Source organism: Tripterygium wilfordii, chromosome 9 (genome assembly GCF_013401445.1).
Source record: "Tripterygium wilfordii isolate XIE 37 chromosome 9, ASM1340144v1, whole genome shotgun sequence".
Classification (NCBI taxonomy): domain Eukaryota; kingdom Viridiplantae; phylum Streptophyta; class Magnoliopsida; order Celastrales; family Celastraceae; genus Tripterygium; species Tripterygium wilfordii.
Window position 1 is genome coordinate 2,625,747 of NC_052240.1, and position 20,992 is coordinate 2,646,738.

The following is a 20,992-nucleotide window of genomic DNA, read 5'->3' on the forward strand; positions in this document are numbered from 1 at the left end:
AAATCAAAACAATACACCCGATGGATTGGAATGACTCGATGATCATCAGATTATAAATTCAAAACTCTACTCCATTTCCCTTTTGGGTAGAACAGATCTACTAATTCTTATTCTTTGATTCCATTTAATAAAAGCATCTTGAACTAAGAAACAAATTCCATAATCAAAAAAAGGGTAGCCCGAGCAATTTCCATTATCAAGTTCATTGATATTCCTAGTATAAATGCCGTTGATGGGTGATTTTGCTAGAATAGAAAATAATAAGACCACTATTTTAGTGAATAATGCGGAAAAGAGTATTGACATTGATCAAGATCAAAGCTCGTAAAACTCTTGAAATGACGAAAGATAGGCTATATCCAATAAGAAGATTAGCAGCAAATTCGTATGATTTGAAATTCCTCATTTTAACTTCATTGACATTTTTTGCAATTTTTTTCAATGATGTTATTAAAGATAGTGCTGATTTTAAAATTTGCAATTAAAGTGCCTAAATCCAAACACACCTTTAGATATCAAAATTCTAAAAAAACAGCACTAGTAAAAATAGCATGAGATGATTCACTCCAGAAAAAAAAAAAAAAAAAAAAGCACGATAGCTTCTTTACTACTGATGGAAAGAAAGTACAAGAACACAAACGACACTGCTAATTAAATTTGAAGTGAAAAGTAATGCAGATTATTTATTCTTCTCGTACAATATTAATAATTGTAACATTATTCGTCACTGCATTTGGGATAAAGGCTCTGTTGATCATGATGATGATAATGAACATTATTCGTCACTGCATTTGCTCATTCTGCTTTGCTAATAAATCACTGGAAACACGGAAAACAAAATGTGTTAATGCTGTGATGACATTTTTTAACAGGTGACTTGATCTACTCTAGTAATTAGCACTTCAACTACAAAGTAGAAAACATCCCATTGTATATAAATCATCAAGGATGACCCGAACGAGATTGGGAAGGTCCTAGGATTGAATTTGTTAAATAATGGCTCATATTAGAAGAATTACTTAATAACTAAAAACTCTAAGGAGATGAGAAATTGTGCGAGAGGGTAGCGTAGTGTACCAATCGAGGGTGTGGGGGCGTAGCCTCACAGTATGGTACGGTATTACTGATGTGGATTGATTATTTTTAATATGAAAGTATAATTGTATTTTTCCGGTACTATGTAGCAGGTATAAAAGGGGAACCCTAGCCAAAATGCTGAATTGTACTACTGGAATTCTTATATTGAAGATAGTTGTAAACTCCGTGGACGTAGGCTTTCTTGGCCAAACCACGTAAAGCTGTGTTCTTCCTCTTCTTTCTTTATTGTTTCGACAGCATTGCTTGTTATTGCTCTATTATCTATGTGTGTTTGTGAGGGACCTGTTTCACAACAGAGTCTACACTCCAAAACCATATATTATAATTTGAAGAATTTGGCTTATCAAACAAAAAAATTGAAAAATTTGAGAGATGAAAAAAGTAGGGAGAATAAGATGCCTCAAATGGACAAAACCATGCTGACCTTAGGCCAAAGTGGACAATACGTCTAGTAGATTGGGCTAAACCTCTCTCTCACCTTCTTTCTTTTTTGCCTACTTGGTTCTTCTCATTCCTCTCAAATCCTTCATCTTCCTCATTTTAAGGCTCTTTCGTGTTTCTTCCTCAATTTTCTATTGTGCTCTTGTTCTCTCTTTTGCTTATTTTGTTGTTTTTCTTTTTGTCCCTCACAATCCTAGCACATAAGAATTAAACCTATCACCTACAACAGAATGTGTATTATTTATGCATAAATACATACCATATTACATATATATAGATAGATAGAAATGTAAAAGAGTGAGAGGCGAATGAAATCAAACCAACCGTAGTGACTGAGTAAGTTGATCAACCAAAACAAAATCGTTTTGACCTCTTGCTTTCACGATTCCGAACATCAAATTTAGACGCAATTGAATGCTCGCACTCTGCTTGGCAATGACCTCCGTTTCCCTCTTGAGTTGCTCTCGCTCAGCCTCAATCTCCTCATACTTGTTTCTCACCTGTCTTTGCCCCTCTTTTATGCATTGTTGTTCCTCCCCAATCTCGACCATCTCCACCCTCAGCCGCTCGATCCTAGCCTTTATTTTCCTCTCCAATTCCCTATTCTGTTCACAATATATAAACAACAAACATTCACTAATCCATAAAATTACACAGAGAACCTCAATGCAGATGATACATTACAGCTAAAACAATGTGGGATCAGTACCATATGTCTTCTGCGCTTTCTCACTCCACAATGCCTTCTGCTTACAAGACCTGGAAGTCTCTTGCATTGAACCTGCAGAGTCCTCTGCTTTGCAGTTCCATTTCCCTTTCTAGCAAATGTTTTGCTAGAAAAACCTGCCAAAAGAGCTAACCAGAAATAATATAGCTTCATGTTTGCTCTTTCGTGACGAGGCTTCAGTGAATTCAAATATATATATATAGTGAAGTAAAATGTAGACCAAGTCAATGTAGACTTTCATTAAGTAATAAACACGATAGAAAACATAATCAGTGAAACACATGGAAGTCTAGCGTTAACAAGTCATTGCAGTAATCGAGCGAAGTCGCGCGAGGTTTCGCGAGTTGGATGCGACTTGACCTGCCAGGCTCCAGAAGGACAGCTGTGTGGTACCGCGTGGTGCTTGTTTTTATTGTTTAATTGACAAACAAAGATGGTGGTTTGCATGTTCTTTTCCTCGATTTGTCCTCCAATTTTGCCGGAATCGGTTTTAAATTGAAGTAGAGAGATTCAGATTTGTTTGATACAAATAAGAAATGAAAATAAAATGTTGACTTGACAATCCTAAGGAGAATAATTCATAAGAATTTACAACAAAGTTGTTCATTTTGCAGGCAACATAGAAAGCTATATCTCATGCAAGTTTACACTACAGAATGAGAGCAACTTCTCAACTTCTATAGGACATTCAAAATGGCAATTGGATCTCTGCTAGCATCTTGAACTGTGCTGTGCGGCAAATAGAAGCATCAATTACAATGATGATAGTTGATACAATCTATATCAAGTTCATTTAATGGCAAACGAAAATGATAAAAATCCCATCAAGTTGATATCCCAATTATCTCAGTTATTGAGTTTGACGCACATGATCCATGTGAATTCGTAGGCTCTACATGTCTCAAATGATGCACATGAAATTCTGTACGTACAACTCAACAACTGGCTGTTGAGATCCATATCATAACTATTTGATGGCATAGATGGTGCACAACCACCTAATAGCTTCTATCTCTTTCTTAAGAAAAATTAGATATTACAGCTACAAAAGCATAATATACATCAGTAAGATTTCATACAGGCAAGTACTATTAGGAAAGTGTGCCAATTACAGCAACTTTGGCACCCTCTCTCTTAGGAAAGAACCAAAAAAAAAAGGAAGGGAGTCCAGCATAAAGCACAAAGAGAATGGAATAACATACCATCCTACAATCAGCTAATATATTTGCTTATCAATGTAAAGGACACGAAACCAAGGACTTCCGAAGGTTCAAATTGAGGCAGTTGTTGAGGACAGGTCATTCTACAGATGTCCTTTATAAAAGAAGGTAAAACAATGCCAAAGAAGCAGATTTAGTTAGTCAGCAAATTGGTGACATTGTGCTACGAAGAGCTAACGCTAAATGACTCCAGGAAAGGCAAATACCAGTTGACCTTCACCTGATCACCTGCAAACCAAACCTCTAATGACCCAAAAAACCTAATCTCTTCAAGGTCATCCACACCGAGGGTATAGAACCAAGGGTATAGAGGCCAGGTTGTGGACTTGGTCGCCATATCTCTTGTCCAAGTACATGTCAACATTGGCAACTGTATTTTCTGTTATTGGGACTTCTTGCCTTATCAACGCATGTAATAACCAGGGTTATGTAGAAATGACATTCCTGATTTTCTTAGAAACTGAGGAAACGAATGGAACCTTAGAAATGTGTGCAAAAGCAATTCCAGGAAAATGCATAAGCACACCAGAATCACTTATCATTGCACAAATAATTTTCCGACAACCTCCCTAGCCATTCAGCTGGCATTAAGTCAAGGCCAACAACAAAGAATCATGTCTTCTCCATCTGCTCTTGATTGATCAATATAAAGCAGTCAAAACTAATGCAGCATACCACCATAAGTAAGCAGTCAGTGAAGTGAGAGTTAGGTAATGGACCAAGTAATCAACCAGCCATTAAACTTAACTTTCAAGGACAAGCCGAAGAAAATGGCATATACACAATAACAAATGCACAAAATAACACAATAACCTCACGTCTTCAGGACATCAAATAATCATCACGGTTATAATTATGACAACAAATCCAAGGGCAGAAGGTGTTAAAGGCGAACATGGCATTCAACTATATCTAATACTGAGTAGAAAACAGGCTCTAAGAAGCATAACTGTTGATCACCTTATTTACTTGGTTACTCTAGTCATAAAGAACCAGTAAAAAGAAAATTTGTAGGCATGAATGTTCAGTCCTTTACCGGTACATTAAAACAAATAGCGTAAAGCATCACAAAGGGTGCCGTATTGTGGAGTTGGTTCTTCACCTTAAAGGCGTAAAGGTGGATGTTTTCAGGTGACGTGATCTGATAAGGCTTAAATGCCGAAGTGTGAAACAAAAATGATGCAATAGGGAATTGGTGCAATAGAAGTTGAATGAAAGGCATGATAAAAGTTTATTACATAGGTGGGGATCATGGCATTGATTCAGCACCATTCAAGTGTGGAAGGGTCAACTGAATAAGTTAATGGAGGAGTTGGAGGCTTCAATCCAGGAGCCATGATGGAGGAATGTGATTGTGATGGAAGCAGTTACCATATCGAAGGAAATTGCAATATTATATATAGTTATGTCTTTTATTCAGTAAAATCACTTTTGTTTTTGTGATAAGTCTTTCATGTAAAGGAGTGATTCCTAAGTTATTTATAAAACCGGAGAGTGATTCTCTACCAAATTCTTGTGTCCTTTAATTCCTTAGCCAAAATCGTTCTTTCGTAATCCAGTTTGCATCAACAAAAATGTAAACAAGCTGAATATGCCAATAAAATTGTCATCAAGCACCGCTACGGGGGTAAAATGAACTTAAAATGAAACAAAGAAATAAGGATAAAGCAAGAAATCAATAGAGAACAACTAAAATATCCGAAATCATGCTCAGAATACGATTAAAAGAAAAGTATGATGGTAACAAAAATGTAAAAAATTTGTGGGTGAACTCAACCCTTGTCTTAGAATCCTCAAATCAACCAAAGTTTGCTCCTTTCTCTGCAACAAACAAAGACCCAGAACGTGGATGTGGATGTGGATGTGGATGTGGATGTGGATGAATCCCCAAAGTAGGTTAAGATTTATCTTATGCGATGTGGATCTGCGTTCTGGGATGAGTGATTAATGTTGTTGTACTATTCTGACTGTACTGTAGACAAAAAATTGTATGCATATATATGTCACTCTCGATGATTGTTCCGAAAACATACCTTGCAATTTGAGGAAGTAGAGCATCAATTGCAGAATCAGATAGAGAACGAGACAGAGAGTGAAAGAGGACCCCATGCGAGTGTAGAGGGGTCTTTGTCATACTCATAAGAGTCTTGGCACAAGAAGAGTTGGAAATAGACAACACAAGTAAATAAAATAAATAGATAAACAACAAACAGAGAATTATAGCAGGGCTTGCTGCCCTTCCCTTTAAGAGGTTATTACTTTTTATTAATTGATATTATATTTGGATTTCTCGATATTTAGCCATTTTTAAATAACACTAAGAGTATAAGACATCAGCAGTCGGCCTATCTTGGCATATATTCTCGTATGATAAACTTCATAGCAAGTATCTTAGGAAGAATTATGCCATATCATAAAAAAAGGAAGATTTATTGCATAAAAAAATATCTTCGAAAAATTGAACGCATGACCCTTTTTTATTAATAAAAAAAATCAAAAAATAAATCCACAAATGGTCCAACCCTAATAACAATTTTTGGTAACAAAAAATGATACCATACAAGCTTCGCCCGCGAATACAAAAGTTTTCCACATGACGACATGGTTATAATGGCAAAAAATAGCACAGCCCCAACGAAGACCCTTGTCTTCGACCGTCGAGGATCCTGAACTCAACGTTAAAGTCGATCCCAGCATCACCTTTTTCCTTGCTACGAGATTACTACTGCTTCGTCCTCTGATCTCTTGTCTTTTGTGTACTTGCAAGGGTGTTGTGCAGGGAACAATCAAATCGATGTGTCTCTGACATAGGAAGATATTCTCAACTTTCCCTCTGACACAATTGGGACAATCCCTGACACCCGAAGTTGTCTCACTTCCCATCATGGGATAGTTTTAGGAAGGTCAGAGTGGGTTTGAAGGAAAAGCAACATACCTCTAACGGTAACTTGGGCAAGGATCAGACGGTTCTCATCTGGACACATGTCCCCGATACTGCAGGATAAAGAGCAGAATCTCACCAAAGGTGAGGGATCTTTTTTCTCTCTCTCCAGCCCTCTCTCTGATATTCTCTTCGATAATTTCTCCTTGACAGAACCTTCATCCTAATCGCTCAGTCACATCCTGGGTCTATTTCCATTTATTACTTCTTCACTTGATTATTTGTCTTCAAAAGGCATTCGATTACCATACTAACTTGAGCATCGAAGTGTTTTTGACAGGTACCACACCGGTGCTCAAATCTCACCTTGATTATTCTGTCCAAATCGGAGGTTGCTAGTGGCTCAACTATACAAATATTTGATTGTAGATTCTATCCTCTACAATGGTAAGTTGTAAATTGAGCCAAAACTCAACGTAATGACCACAAGGGTGTTGCTCATAGTGAGAATCGAACTCATAATCTTTCGAGTCCATATGGTTTGCCCTCAACAAAATTTACCAATTAAACTATCACCAAAGTTATTTCCAACTCTAATTACACATCACCACTACCAAACAATAAACCAAATCAAATAAGCCTAATTGATGTTACGCTAAGTTTATCCAACCTACACAATTACGAGATAATGCAGTTTCAGCCTAATAATGTCAGACACTGCAATGAGCTAACTCTTCCCAACTCAATTTCTTTCTCTGAGTTTGTGATTAATAGTGAAATAAGATAAGATAAGATAGTGTTAATGGATGCCTTAAGGGCACTTGTTAATGATTGACTACATCATATCATAGTATGTCATGTGTGATGAACACTCTCTGATCCATTTTTTAAAACTTAAAATACATGTCTTTTTTAGGTTCCAATACACATTAGATAAAGACCCATCAATTCCTCCAAAAAATTTCATGTATACCAAACATGACAAAATTTCGAATGAACCCATGAGTCAACCTTGGCAGAATCACATTCTATTCGAAAAATGAATTCTCATGTGTGCCTAAACTAAGCTAATCCAATTATACTATTACTTGTGTTATAATTTGAAGGAATTGAGATGGATGAGAAGGATGAGGTAAGAAGTAGAAGATAGAGATGGGAGAGGTTGATCCAAACCAATTGAGGTATTGTTCGTTTTGGGTCTTAGACCCCGCACGATTTTGTCTTTATTAAAAGGGAATTGAAGTGTTAAGGTGTTGGACTTAACTTATTGTTGAAAATTCCAAACCTAACTCACATCATAGATATTGTCCGTTTTGGGTTGTCCAGTTCCCGCGATTACATCTCGCCCGCACGCTTTGTTTGTTTCTCCCTAACTAACAAGTGAGTCAGGGCTCAACTCACTTTACTAAGGAAAATATCTCTTATGTGTGATAGGGATTTGGACAAACTTATATACCACATGGTTGGATTTCACCCAATCGATATGGTATTCTAACATTTATAAAACACATCACTTGATACTCTCCAACTCAATGAAACCAATGGCGGCTGCAGCGTTGACTTGGTGGGCTGAAGTCGCGGGGGAGACACTTGGGCTGCAATTTGCATCAGTTGGTCATTCTACTTCGGCGTTCTTTTTTTTTCTTTTTCTTTTTATTGGAATCAGAAGCACAGATTCTGCATTAATTCCGACCTCCGCTGCTCATTTCACTAAGCCATTAAAGTCTTTACCCTAATCAAAACTTCCTATCTTTTAGTTCTTGTCATTGTTTTGCTGATTATTAGTTTCAGTTAGAATAAATGGGTTGCAAAAATTATTACTTTTTTTCTTTCCCAATGAATTTTTATGAAATATTTTTGTGACTTTTTATGTTTTCATTTGGGTAAACGTGAATAATGATGGTGAAATCATGGAAATGCAACTGTGTCAGCTCTTCAACATTATATTCTACTTTCGTGGGAAAATGAAAATGAGTCACAGGGAGATGCGTTCTACTGATGACATTAAAAAAAAATGGTGTGTTTTCGAACTGCAGGTTTTAGCTATGTGAACAAGGAGAAAATGCTTGTAATGTATTAATGCTTGATGTGCAACGAAGATTGTCTGACATTCATAACAGGTGAAAATAACCAAGGAGAAAGATGAGAACTCTGACGAAACTCCTTGTGTATTGTATGGACTCGAGAGTTGCTGAGTTCAATTCTCACTTGGAGTAATACCCTTACGATCGCTCCCTATGCTCTAGCCCAACTTACCTTTTGTTATGTAAGAAACTTTTATGCGCACGAGTCTGACGGCACGAGAAGATCCATATCGGATGTCCAAAAGACAACCTCGTCTAGTGTAGTTCTCCAAATAAGTTGAACCAAGCATCGGTGATAGTAGCAGCATATTCTGCAGGCTTGTGACAGTCGGACATATATATACAAACTGAATGTGAATTTTCGATGAAGCTGTCTGTGCATTTATGTATCTGAATCTTCATTACGGGATTGCTCATAAATTTTGACTCCATTTTCGAAACTGCAACACCAATACATTCAGAGAGATTTGAAATTTACGACCAATGCAACGATCAACAGGAAGACTTTTAGCCAGTCAAAGACTGAGAATCACTGCAAACATAATTCACATCAACATCATCAGAAAGAAAAACCATTTACATCAAAAGCATTATTGCTCATAAATTAAAATCTCTCTCAACATAGTTCCAGTTGCTTACTTGCTATGAATATATAAGATGGTCAAACACTACAACTCATAAACTCCATGACAACATGTGGAGAACCTCTGGATTATCGGATACAACCAGATGGGCACAGTAGCTATAGTTGACAATTGACATCCACTCGGGTCAACAAAAACTTCCTAGACAAACACACAACAATAATGCTCCGTTTGTTTGACGGAAAATCAACCTCTTGAAATTGTTTTCCTAACTTTGTGGTGTTTGGAGATAAGAAAACAAAATTAGTCAAACAAAATTTATAATAAGTCAACTCAAAATAAGGAGTTGTAAGATGGAAAACAATTTCCCTTATTATCCTTGGGATGTTGATTTCCTCACAACAATAAGTCGATTGTTAAGCTAATTTTTTTGCTAAAAGTATACATGAAAGGTTTTGTAAGATGAATTAAAAAAACTATATCTTTTATATATAATATTGTATATATATGAATACATATAATAAGACGTTTTTTTGCTCAATGTCATGTGAGACCCGGAGGAACTTTTAGGTCAATTAAAATTGTACCTCATATATATAATAAGACATTAAAATTATACATCTTTTATGTATATATATGAAAAATCTTAATTAGAAAATATTGGTTTTAACAAGTTATATTATTGTGATTGTGAATAAATTATATCAGAGAATATACTGAGCATATATTTGTGTACACCGACCATTTATAGTTATATACACATCCACATATATAGTGAAATGAAGTAATATTTGATGTGTTTATATATAAAAAGCATAAAAGAAGTTGGATTATTCTGTATTTTATTGAATTATTGTCTCAAAATAGAATTTAATATTTACGTCTTATAATTGCTATACATTGACATAACACTACAAACTAATTGTTTTTCCATGATAATTATTTTATTAAGATATATTTTCTATGAGATATTAGCTTTCCTCCAAATAAACCGAACATAAGTGACAGAATATTCGAGCCTTCTGCAAAAGAAGTTACTTCCAAATATCTATGCATTTTCACCATAAATCCAAGCCAGATGAATGAATTCAAAGTCAATTGTTTAGAACAGAAAATCAGAAACCAAGAGGGTCTGCTTGGCTTATTGATTTACAGACAATATTCAAGTAAAAAACAGAAAACTAAGCCTGCTGCAGTTCGGTGACATGCTAGTTTTACGACTCGTGAACAGGGTCCTGCGGGCGTATATCGAACTGCTTGAACTTCAGATCCTCTTTCTATTTAAGAGGATGTTTAACATCTCCATTTTAGGAACACCATTGTCAAGCCTAGATAGATTCGGTTTCTTACATCATATGCTAGTGGCCTCCGGAACAATGAGACTCACATGGAGAACAAATCTCAAGTTAGAAAAAGTTCAGACACCATGTACAGTAAGGAAAAAGAAAAAAGATAGCTTATCGGAAAAAGAAAAGGGGGAAAAAAAGAGCAGCAAAGAAGTATATGGAAACATTTAAAAGAGATGGGAAACTTATTTATCAGTACTTTCTAACACATCAAGGTCGAGGGCAAGAAGAGGCCCATCTAGATAAACAGACTACCATGTTTGACATGGGTAACACAATGTCTTAACGAAAGAACACAACAAAGGAAAGAAAGAAAGCAGAAGATTGACAGCACCGGCAGTTGGAATTTGTTTCAGTTCATGTAGATGTTCCTCCTTGTTACATCCAGTATTTTGCAGCAGAATTCTTCACCGCATTTCCACATTCTGCTCAGCCATCAAATCACTAAAAACAAACGAGAAACAAAGTAGTGTTAATTGTGTTATAAGAGATATTAACTACAAGTGACCTGATTTAATACTATCAGCACCAGATCGCACCTTCATTATCTATAAAAATCTTTACAATGCCATCAGAATTATACACGCACATGGAAAGTTAATTCTGTTGGGTTAAATTAAAAATTCAAACTGCTCTTCTATTATCACGTCTAAATTATATTCACAATACAATAAATTGAAGTTGAAGTTCGATCATTCTTAACTCTCTTTTTGTAGTTCAAGATCTACACATGCATATATATACCTTAAATATATATATGTATGTATATGTATGGCAAGTTGCTATCAAGATGTGAATCATTCATATGTACACACATTTCTCCTGCTAACTTGAAACGCTCGTGCTTTATGTTCACACATACATGAAGAAAAACGAGGTTTGTATCAGAAAAGAAAACTTACACAAAGAAGCTATTATGCAATTTTTTTAATCGCAATCATCTGGTAAAGGATGAATCTTTTCAATTTTTCTTCGCTATTTAAGAAGTAATATATAGGCGAACATCATGTGGCTCATTGGTAGAGCTCCAAGCGTATATTATATTACATGGGGTAAAGTTTACATCTTATATGTCTTAATCCATAATCCCCACCAACGGTGGGAACTTGTTAACTGGCGTTGTTTACTTTATTTTACTTTGTGTAAGAAGTAATATGTAGCAACCTTATCTATGTTCCAAGAATAAACACCTAAACCACTTACAATAATAGCAGAACAATTTTGATATTTTGGTCATGCCAGCTTATATCCATTTACAATCACATGACAGAAGAAGAGGGAGATGGAAATAAAGCTAACCGGAGAGACTGAGTGAGTTGAGCAGCCAAATCATAATCATTTTGAGCTCTTGCTTTCACAATACCAGACATAAGACCTAATCGCAATTGTATCCCTGCATTCTGCTTTGATATGATCTCTGTTTCCTTCCAGAGTTGCTCACGTTCTGCTTCGATCTTCTCAAATTTCTCCCTCACCTGTCTCTGCCCCTCTCTAATGCACTTCTGTTCCTCACTAATCTCAGCCATCTCTTCCCTCAATCGCTTGATCCCTGCCCTAATCTTCCCCACCAATTCTCTATTCTGAATTTTTTGTTTTTATCAAAAGCAGTGTCAAAATTGAGCACTCAAACGTAAGGGATCACAAATCATAAAATTTACAAAAAAAAAACCAGACTCATACCGTATTCCTCCCGGTCTTCCTTACGAGTCCAGAACGCCTCGCGCGCACGAATCTGGAACTCCTCTGGCTTGGAAGAAGACGCAGAGTCCTCCGCTTGGTAATTCCATTAGCTAATTTTTGGGACGACAGACGATTCGTCAACAAGATACGACGATTCATGATTCTTCGTCTAGCGAGAGGTTAGGTTATCACAGGCTTCTGCTAAATTAGAAATTGAATTGAAGAAGCAATTGCCTTCTAACTCTACATAAATAGAGAGGGAGAGGCGTTATATATTAGACTACTGCGCATCCATATCCGATGAGATACGTTTTGGACTTTTGTGCAGAGAAAGTAAAGGAGATGGGTCCCATGAATTGATTCGAATTTCGAAATGATAATAGTAAATACTGATAAAGACAGGCAGGCTCTCTCTCGAAAGTCGAAAGTGGTTGGCTTTTTCTTTCTTTATTTTTACGAAATCGCGCGAACTCGAATAGCTATCGTGCGATGGTCGCCAGTTGTAGTGGTTGCACGTCTGTTCTCGCGCGATACCAATGGGAACATTATTGGTTGTTTTTTGTTGACTAGTAACGAGTATGACGAATTCCACGCTACTTTATTCCTTGTTTGCCCCCAAACAATGCCAATAATTAATTACTATTTCAATTTTATTTCTCCTTTACTTTTTACTTCGCACGATACTCATTATGAGTTGTCTCCATCAACATGGAGAGTGACCCGGCCCAATGTGCTTTTTGTGCCTAAACTCAAACCATCAAACTAATGTACACTATCAAAGTTAAGAATGGACCGAACTCCATGCTCATAAGTTTCATAGGTGGGATAAGTCCACGATGTGGATATTGTTGTGAAACAGGTTCTTCACAGACAATAACATGTTATAGAATAATATAGAGTAGCAATCAAAAAGAATAGAGAAGAGACAAAGAACACATGATTTAGAAGTTCGATAATTTGCCTACATCTCGTAGTTTGTGGTGTTTTCAATATAAGAGATTCCTTCCTACATTCGGCTAGGGTTTGTAACTATTATATACAAACTACTTAGTTACCCGAAAATACACTTATATCTTCATACAAAAATAGCCAACCTACGTCAGTAATATCGTACCATATCGCAGGGACGAAGGGCTCCACCCCTGCACCCTCGACCCATACTGACAATAACGAATAATTAATACACTACGCTCCCCTCTCGCATAATTTCTCATTTCCTTAGAGTTTTTAGATACTAAATAATATTTTTAATATGAGTCATTATTTAAAAGATACAACTAGAAAAATAACCCCAAGGGAGGGTTTTGAACATTAGAACGCCTAACAACGAGATAATCAATTGGATTATTGCTTGGACAAAAATTCTATAGTTGTATTGAATTGAATAGATCATTAATTATGATTCAATACTGGTTATAATTGCAAGAGATGAGAGAGAGAGATCCATTCATGGATTTTTCCTGATCTTGGGTTTATTCCAAAGTTCTGACGTACAACATCTCCTTTACTGGTATTTTAAAAGGACTTGTGTAAATGGTGAAGAAACTTCAACACAACACCTAACCTCAAAGTCAACTTGTGCAAGTTGGGTTAGGAAAGTTGAACCCATGACCAGATCATGAGTTAGAATGCCTTCAAGACTTACTTCCCATACCACTCACGGGATTCTTACTCCATTGCCAATATGGGTTCTCTACTGTATTGGATAAGGTAGAGGTCCCTTTGCCGTGCACTATCTCGGACTGAATACTTTTCAGCTCCGTCGACACCTTCTCTGTGCATCCTGCCAAAGAAGCTGTGTTCGTTCGATTTCACGGCAGCTGTCTCCACTTCCAGGTGTTTCTGGTACCCCTTTAACCATGGAATCAATCAATGTTAGATGAATGAGTGCGTAAACTGATAAGAAAGATGAACTGGGTTTGGACAATAAAGGAACTACCTAAAGACTCTTCCTTCTCTGAGAAGTGAATGAGTGCGTAGCTTGGAGTCTGATCGAATTACGAAACAGAGAGAGCATAAAATGTGAGGCAGTCTTAATACCAGCCTTTGTTTTCCCATTTAATATTCTCCTCTGCCCAACCAACAACTTTAGACAACCCAAAATAAATAATAAATAAAAAAAAAACTGCATTTCTGCTCTAATGAACACAATCTATATTACTTGGTATGAACAGCCAAAACACATGTATACAGAAACCAATGAATACATACAACATATAGTCTATGAATGTCATGTCATTGACTCATTGTCTTATATCATTCTCGTGTTAATTTGTCTTATATCATCCTCATTAAAGCATTTCTTCAAACCGTTTATGCTCATTACTTGGATTCTCTTTTCAGAACCCAAAAAAAGTTCTAAGTTCTAACATGGCCAACAATGATAGAGGTTTAAGGTTTGTCAAGAATTCCCAATTACGCCTGCTCGACGTTCTTAATCAGGGACTTCTTCTCCTCAGAATTTGTGGAGTTGTTTCTTGGCATGAAAGCTGCAGAGTCCTCTGTTCTTCAGTGTTATTGCCTCCTCTATCTGATGTTTTTGGTTCTTAAACCTGCAAACCAAAGTAGTAACCAGAAATGAAGATTCATTTTTTCTTTCTAATCCTCGTTTTTGGTTTCTGTTACACTTTCTTGCGAGGTGAGGATTGGCTTCTGCGAGATAAAATAACGATCATGTAACATAGGGTTTAGGCAAAGAAGTGAATTTTATGGTAAATATGCTATTTACTTAGGTTAAATGTAAGAGTATAATACCGACTCTTCAAACCAGTACCGCGTAGCAGCTTCAGAGAGGCAAGTTTATTTCCTTCTACATTGAAAACGCCATCCAGATCCACACCATTGTTGTTAGAATTGCTCTCCAAATTTGTAAACAAATTGGAAAAAAATAATTTATGCTAATACAGCATCCCAGTACTTTTACGGGCGAAAATGCCGGCCCCGTATGTAGAATTGATTGTATCAGCAAGAAGTGGGAATTGTAAAAAGGCAAATAGAGTTACAGGGATGAAAGAAATCAGAGCAACGGGAACAGCAATCCATGCCAATTGTTGTCCAAGCACAATAAAAAAGGTTGCAGCAAATGCTGCAAGCATGGCAACTATAGAACAGAATAGGCTTACAAGGCCTACTACCAATCTTTTTGGCAGGGTTTCCAGGAAATCTTCTTCAGCGTACCGTGATGTAAGAATGGACAAAAACATTAGTATGGAGGTCACCGAAGAGAATAGCGCGAATGCATCGGCAATTGCAAACACAAGGAAAGAATTTGACGATACAAAGATTGGGGTGCCTTTGTTGTCGTCATTGCCACCTGGTACAGTGAAAATGGCAGCAAACATTACAGTGGTAATGAGTGTGGCGACGAGCATACATGACGATGCAGTACTCTTCATCCATTTTTCTCCTTCTTTGACTAAATCTCTGTGTTCTTCTTTGAACAACATCCGTGGTGTTTTTCCATTTTTGTCTCTTATCTCCTTCAGCAGCGGTTGCACGGTTTTTTCCACTTCCTGCAAATTATGGACACAAGTCAGAAATAATGAATTCTATAGGAACTTCAAATTGGAAAAATAAAAGTAGTTAGGACCTTGAACCACAATAATTCTCGTTGCATTTGAAGTGCTGCACCAGAGACAATATTGAGTCGATCCATAGGAGCTAACTTTCCAGCCAAATGCAATATGTTGTGATTGTTGATACCTTTGTAGGAAGTAATCATATCCTTATGTGCTCCTATCTCATGAATGAGGTTAAATACCTTCTCTTGGCGTTGCAAAACCGCAATGTGAAAAATGCTTTGGCTTTGCTCATTAACTTTCCATATTAAACCAGGATAAGAGGGTATGAGCTCAGTAATGAACTCAAGAATTCCCAACTCTGCTGCAGTAAATAATGGGTTTGAAGGGCTTGTAATTATTTCAGTAACTTGGGCGTCATCCAATAACAAAACTTGTTCCCATAATAGTTTCACCAGTCCGAGAGCTTGTATGTGCATCAACTTCTTCTCAGAAAGCACTTTAGTTCCTGGAACTACGTGCGAAATTAGATCAAATAGTGTTTTTGTGAAGCACAAGATGGTAATATCAATTTTACGGCATACCTATAACTTGTATTGCACGGAAAAGTTTCCCAACTAAGCTTATAGCTGCTGTAAACATCCAGAAATGCATTAAAGTTTAGAATATATACCGTCGTTAGACATGTAACTAAATTTTACTTATCATTTAGAAAAACGAAAGCAGTTTAGTTTAGAATAAATCATATGTTGTTATCTACATAAAACTTATATAAATATAATATTAACAAACTGAGAAACTAATGCAAAAGCAGATGGTCTATTATATGTTACACAACTAATGCAGCTGCCTGGTTACATCCAACTTTCCTTCCGCACAAGGGAAGAGAAAACATAAATTTATTAATATAGCTAGTAATCAGTCGTATTAATTAAACTATTCCAATATGATAACAATAAAACGGCTGTTTGTGAGTGTGTGAGAGAGAGAGCGAGGGCGACAGAGAGAGTGAGAGAGACCTTGGTTGGGCTGGCAATTGTGCAACTGGAAGATGCTTTCAGGACAGTGAGAGTTAGTCGGCACTTCTGCATATATCCCTGTAGCAGTAGTCGAGCAACATTTTCAAAGCAAAGAGCCATCTTAATATAGATTGGATTAAGTTAATGTAATATACGTGATGTAGGAAAAATGCTAGTGAATGGTATCCATGAATAGTAACATTGCGAACAGTAAATTCTAGTTAAGGATTTCTTTTTTCAGGATTCATGAAATCCGGTGGACGATGAAGTTCAGGATTTTCCAGTTAATCTGGTAAGAATTGTTGAAATTTCAACTACAATAACTAATATGATTATTCAAGCCCACCAAGTTAATTTAACATCCTTCATTGAAACCAATGCAGCGCTACAATGATTAACGCGGACAACGAAAGCACGCATTTTAAGAAAGCAATGGAAATGCTTACATGGGTAAATGAATCTTTGCCAAGCACCAAGCCCACTTTTGCTGGCAAAGACTGAAGGCTTTCGAGCTAAGAAATGAAGTGGTGTCTCCCCATTTGAATCTCGATGAATGGCCAGTTCGGGTTGTTTTTGAATTATGCTCAGGGCCACATCTATGGAACAGCACAAACTTTTATTTATATTTTGCGAAGCTAAGTACGCAAGCAAGCTCAGAAGAATAGTTTCCTACCGAACAAATCGGTCTTGATGGTAGCAAAAAGCAGCCCAACAGAGTCCTCCTTAGTGAAATCTACATCCGAAATAACAGAGTACAGATACCAGACCATATCTCTATGTCCAAATAATGCTGCAATATAAAGAGGTGTCACTCCCTTGTTATTTCTTATCCCTAGAAGTTCTCCGTTCTTGCTCACCATCATCTCTGCCATTTTGGTGACTCCTGATGCTGCAGCATAACACAATGCTGTATTGTTGTACTTGTTCCTTAGTGCTAAATCCGCTATACTCATTCTTTTTACCACCTCCTCTACAAACTTGGTTTGTTTGGCCCCAGCGGCAATATGAAGAACTGTGTCCATCTCCTTGGTTATTCTTACATTGACTGCACCTGGATGTGATCTTAGAAACTCGTTAGCCTTTTCCCAATCGCCTTTCATCGCAGCTTGGTATAAAGGGGCATACAAGGTAAGTCGTGAGGTAGTTTTGTTTCCTGTCATCAATAAAGTCAATCCTGAGATTTCAAAATCATGCCCTACCCAGCTCAAATGCCAAAACAGTGATATCAGGAAAAGCATCCTAGCTATAAAATCATACTTACTAACAGTCAGAAAACTGGGTAATGGTGGTGGTGGAACCGGAAGGGGGCCAGATTCAAATTTGTTAGGAATATCCACAGCCACAGGTGGTGCTGCAATAGTGCTGCTTTTGCGATCAGTAGGAGGAGAGGGCAAGGGCATCGCCCCGAAGGAGGAAGTTCTACGGGGTAACATTTGATGCTTCATTACAAGATGTTTATCAACAGGAATTTGTGGAACAAATGTCATCGGGCGAGAGAGGTCATGCAAATATGAACCATTACTGGAGCTCTGTGGACTATTTTGGACACCTGCGACAGAGAATCTCTCCGGAAAACATGACAAAATTGAAGGATTTCTATCCAACTTAACCTGGCTCATTGTTCTCACCTTTCTGCAAATATTAGTGGCACAAAAGATAGAGCAAAAAACAGTAGATTCATATCAGACTAACGATTCAATCAACAATGGTGCATCAATACTTGACCGCAGAAAATGTAAAATCAGTCATTCCACTGAAATTCATTCAAACCCAAAAAACAAAACCTTAATGGGTATTGAGACGAACAAATTTTTACTGCAAGAGCTGCCTTCTGTGAGCACCAAAACTCTAGGGCAAATAGAACTTGCAAAATTAAAGGTCTTAACTTGTATAACTTAGAGAGTTGACTAATTATTAACCACCAATATCTATCAACAACTGCATCTTTATTTACACATTACGGGGCAACATTCATGCATATAACACCCACAACACATACATACAAATCCCATAACCATATATTGAGAGAGAACTTAATTCAAGAGGGCTTGAAATAATAACCTGAGTGAAGAGACAACTCAAACAATTTGGGATAAGCCTCGGATGAACGATGATGAATAAAGAGAAAGACCCAGAAAAAACCAACAAAGATTATGTAAATCCTGCCGGTGAAGAAATGACACCAGAAAAAAATGCAAAGGAGAAGGTGAGTGAGTATAAATAAGTAGACATTTCTTCGGAGACCCAGTCATACTGGTGGTATATACGAATTGCAACGAAGGGGGCATAGATAGTGATAGGAAAGGGTGAAGTTTCGATGATCCATCCTGTGGATGATGCTTGTGGAGCCCATTAGTTGACTTGCAGATGATTTTACTTCATATGCTACTGCTTATTTATCAATCTATCAATATATATATATAATGAAGGATCCAAAAAGCTTCTCCTTGTGCCACGTGAATGACTGTAAAAAAATCTACACAAAAAAAGAAAAAAGAAAAAGTTAAATATATTAAATAACTTTAAGCCCCACAAGGATATACAGTTAATAATATACAAATAATTTTAAAATCATATTTAATAATATAACAAATAATCATGTCAATTATCACCTATTAATTACATAGAAAAGCAAAAAGATAAAAGCTTAAATGAAACATATTCACAATATAGGTATAAAATAACACACAAAAGTATACAAGATCACAATAAAATTCTAAGAGATACTACAAAAACTTCATGGGAAAAATGAACAATTTCAACAAAATTTCTAACAATATAACCCTACAAATCATAGAATTAGTTGTCAAATAACAACCAAATTATACAATTCAATAAACTCTGATGATGAAAAAGATCCATTTTAGGATGCATTCTTAGGAGATTTCATAGAGGATGATTCCGTATAAGATAATCCCTCAGTGGATGATCGTACAAATGAGGAATTTAATCAAATGTGTGATACAGAGTACAACAAATTATATATTATATATGCTTATTGACATACAATGAAAAATTGTGGTTTGCTAACATAAGAAATAATAATAAATGAGATGTAAAAACTAGGAGACAAAGGAGGTGCGTTATATTTTCTATAGAATTTAGAATTTATGAGATGTTTTTTAGTCATTTTACAACTTTGTTCAAAATACCAACACAAACAATAATTGTTAAACTCTGAGCATATTTTTTCCTTATGCATCAGATCTTTCGCTCCCTCTTAGAAAATTATTTCTTAACATATCGAGAAAAATATATTGTAGTTATTTGTTCATCTCACAATTATCTTCATTTTCTAGAATTCAAGCAATGTTGTTCATCATGGTAACAAAGTATCGAAAAATTATCAAAAATCTTTATTTTTTAAATTAATTATGTGTGGCGCGAAGCTTGAGCGTGCAACTAGTTATTTATTATTGCAAATGTCTCCTTAAAACAAAATAAGGTAAAAAATACGATAAACAAGATTTTCCTCCAACTGAAAAAATAGAAAACCTAAATCTAACCCAGGAAGCGCATAATGATACAGGGAATGCAGCACTGTGGACTCAATTGGACCCATAAAGTCTCCGACGAACGTGGATTTGGCTGTCAGGTCATCTGGTCAGGCGAGCAGCCAGACAGAGGTTGATGAAATTGAATTTTCAAGTCATTGTAGAGATTGCTGGGGTGGTCAGGGCAAGGAGGAATTCCAGATTCTACAAGAATATGGCAGTTGATTATATATATGCATTTCTTCGAAAGATATGCAAGAAGAATAGTGTGATCTCAATGTAACATTGCATTTTCTGGGGTTTTTTTTTTCTTCTGAGAGTGTATTGGGAACCTTAAATTGAAAGCACAAAATCCCCAATCTGTTTTCTGTAGAGTTCGGATTCCTGCAGTGGCAATTGCCGAGAATTCTTGCAATTTCATGCAGGACCGTCAAATGAGTTCTCTGCACTAATAATACCTCCTCCTTCAACTCATTCTAAAAAAATAGGATTTCGCGTAATAAAGTTTTGATATTCAAGCATTTATCGCAATTAAAAATCAAATTTTTTTGAGTTTATATCCGACTTACAATTATCGTACTTTTTCATATTTAATTTGATTTTTGTTTTGAAAAAATAATAATAGACTACATATTTATGATTATGATTTTTCTAAATTTTTTCAAAAACATATGGGAAACCAGGTGAATCAGAGTTTCTCAACATTGGTATCGTCCAACAATGTCTTACGATGTCTAATTTAGTGTTTGTATTTTATTATTGTTCTTGTTTATTTAGTCCTTAGATTGTATTTCATCTTTACGGTCATTCCGAATCTCTCTAAGGATTTCAATTACTCAATTTATTGGATAATCTAATACAATCACTAGATCTCCCCCGATCCTACGGACATACGTGATG

General features: G+C 36.3%; 3 protein-coding genes across 10 annotated transcripts; all 3 read right to left on the bottom strand.

Annotated features, from left to right (window-relative positions):
• Positions 1-625: 625 nt before the first annotated feature.
• LOC120005042 lies at positions 626-5,667 on the bottom strand. The gene is made up of 4 exons (XM_038854470.1): positions 5,520-5,667; positions 2,249-2,382; positions 1,864-2,144; positions 626-819 (listed from the first exon to the last, which is right to left on the bottom strand). The coding sequence occupies exons 1-4, from the start codon at positions 5,593-5,595 to the stop codon at positions 783-785; spliced, it is 528 nt and encodes a 175-aa protein (XP_038710398.1). The 5' UTR covers positions 5,596-5,667; the 3' UTR covers positions 626-782.
• A 4,870-nt stretch (positions 5,668-10,537) lies between these two features.
• LOC120004764 lies at positions 10,538-12,302 on the bottom strand. Its single transcript, XM_038854052.1, has 3 exons — positions 12,062-12,302; positions 11,681-11,961; positions 10,538-10,825 (listed from the first exon to the last, which is right to left on the bottom strand). The coding sequence occupies exons 1-3, from the start codon at positions 12,218-12,220 to the stop codon at positions 10,789-10,791; spliced, it is 477 nt and encodes a 158-aa protein (XP_038709980.1). The 5' UTR covers positions 12,221-12,302; the 3' UTR covers positions 10,538-10,788.
• A 1,110-nt stretch (positions 12,303-13,412) lies between these two features.
• Positions 13,413-18,924, bottom strand: LOC120006247 (ankyrin repeat-containing protein NPR4-like). Of its 8 annotated transcripts, none has more exons than XR_005469960.1 (9): positions 18,660-18,924; positions 17,860-18,230; positions 17,272-17,649; positions 17,045-17,194; positions 16,599-16,676; positions 16,164-16,211; positions 15,651-16,093; positions 14,001-15,573; positions 13,413-13,912 (listed from the first exon to the last, which is right to left on the bottom strand). XR_005469960.1 is itself a non-coding variant. In XM_038856209.1 (8 exons), the coding sequence occupies exons 2-8, from the start codon at positions 18,215-18,217 to the stop codon at positions 14,959-14,961; spliced, it is 2,172 nt and encodes a 723-aa protein (XP_038712137.1). In that variant the 5' UTR covers positions 18,218-18,230; positions 18,660-18,921; the 3' UTR covers positions 13,413-14,958. The 8 variants fall into 8 exon arrangements, 1 of the variants encoding a protein (XP_038712137.1); XR_005469957.1 differs by having other exon boundaries at positions 15,651-16,087; positions 16,164-16,208; positions 17,272-17,751; positions 18,660-18,922; XR_005469956.1 differs by having other exon boundaries at positions 15,651-16,087; positions 17,272-17,751; positions 18,660-18,922.
• Between the last annotated feature and the right edge of the window lie 2,068 nt (positions 18,925-20,992).

Excerpts from the sequence above, each read along its gene's own strand:
- LOC120006247 (XM_038856209.1), bottom strand. The coding sequence starts at position 18,217 with ATGAGCCAGGTTAAGTTGGATAGAAATCCTTCAATTTTGTCATGTTTT. Across the intron at positions 16,677-17,044 it reads GCAAAGATTCATTTACCCAT|GGATATATGCAGAAGTGCCG; the intron begins GTAAGCATTTCC and ends CTACTGCTACAG. Across the intron at positions 16,094-16,163 it reads CCGTGCAATACAAGTTATAG|TTCCAGGAACTAAAGTGCTT; the intron begins GTATGCCGTAAA and ends TTTCGCACGTAG.
- LOC120005042 (XM_038854470.1), bottom strand. The coding sequence starts at position 5,595 with ATGGGGTCCTCTTTCACTCTCTGTCTCGTTCTCTATCTGATTCTGCAA. Across the intron at positions 2,145-2,248 it reads GAAAGCGCAGAAGACATATG|AATAGGGAATTGGAGAGGAA; the intron begins GTACTGATCCCA and ends TATTGTGAACAG. Across the intron at positions 820-1,863 it reads CAACTTACTCAGTCACTACG|TGATTTATTAGCAAAGCAGA; the intron begins GTTGGTTTGATT and ends CCGTGTTTCCAG.
- LOC120004764 (XM_038854052.1), bottom strand. The coding sequence starts at position 12,220 with ATGAATCGTCGTATCTTGTTGACGAATCGTCTGTCGTCCCAAAAATTA. Across the intron at positions 11,962-12,061 it reads GGAAGACCGGGAGGAATACG|AATAGAGAATTGGTGGGGAA; the intron begins GTATGAGTCTGG and ends CAAAAAATTCAG. Across the intron at positions 10,826-11,680 it reads CAACTCACTCAGTCTCTCCG|TGATTTGATGGCTGAGCAGA; the intron begins GTTAGCTTTATT and ends GTTTGTTTTTAG.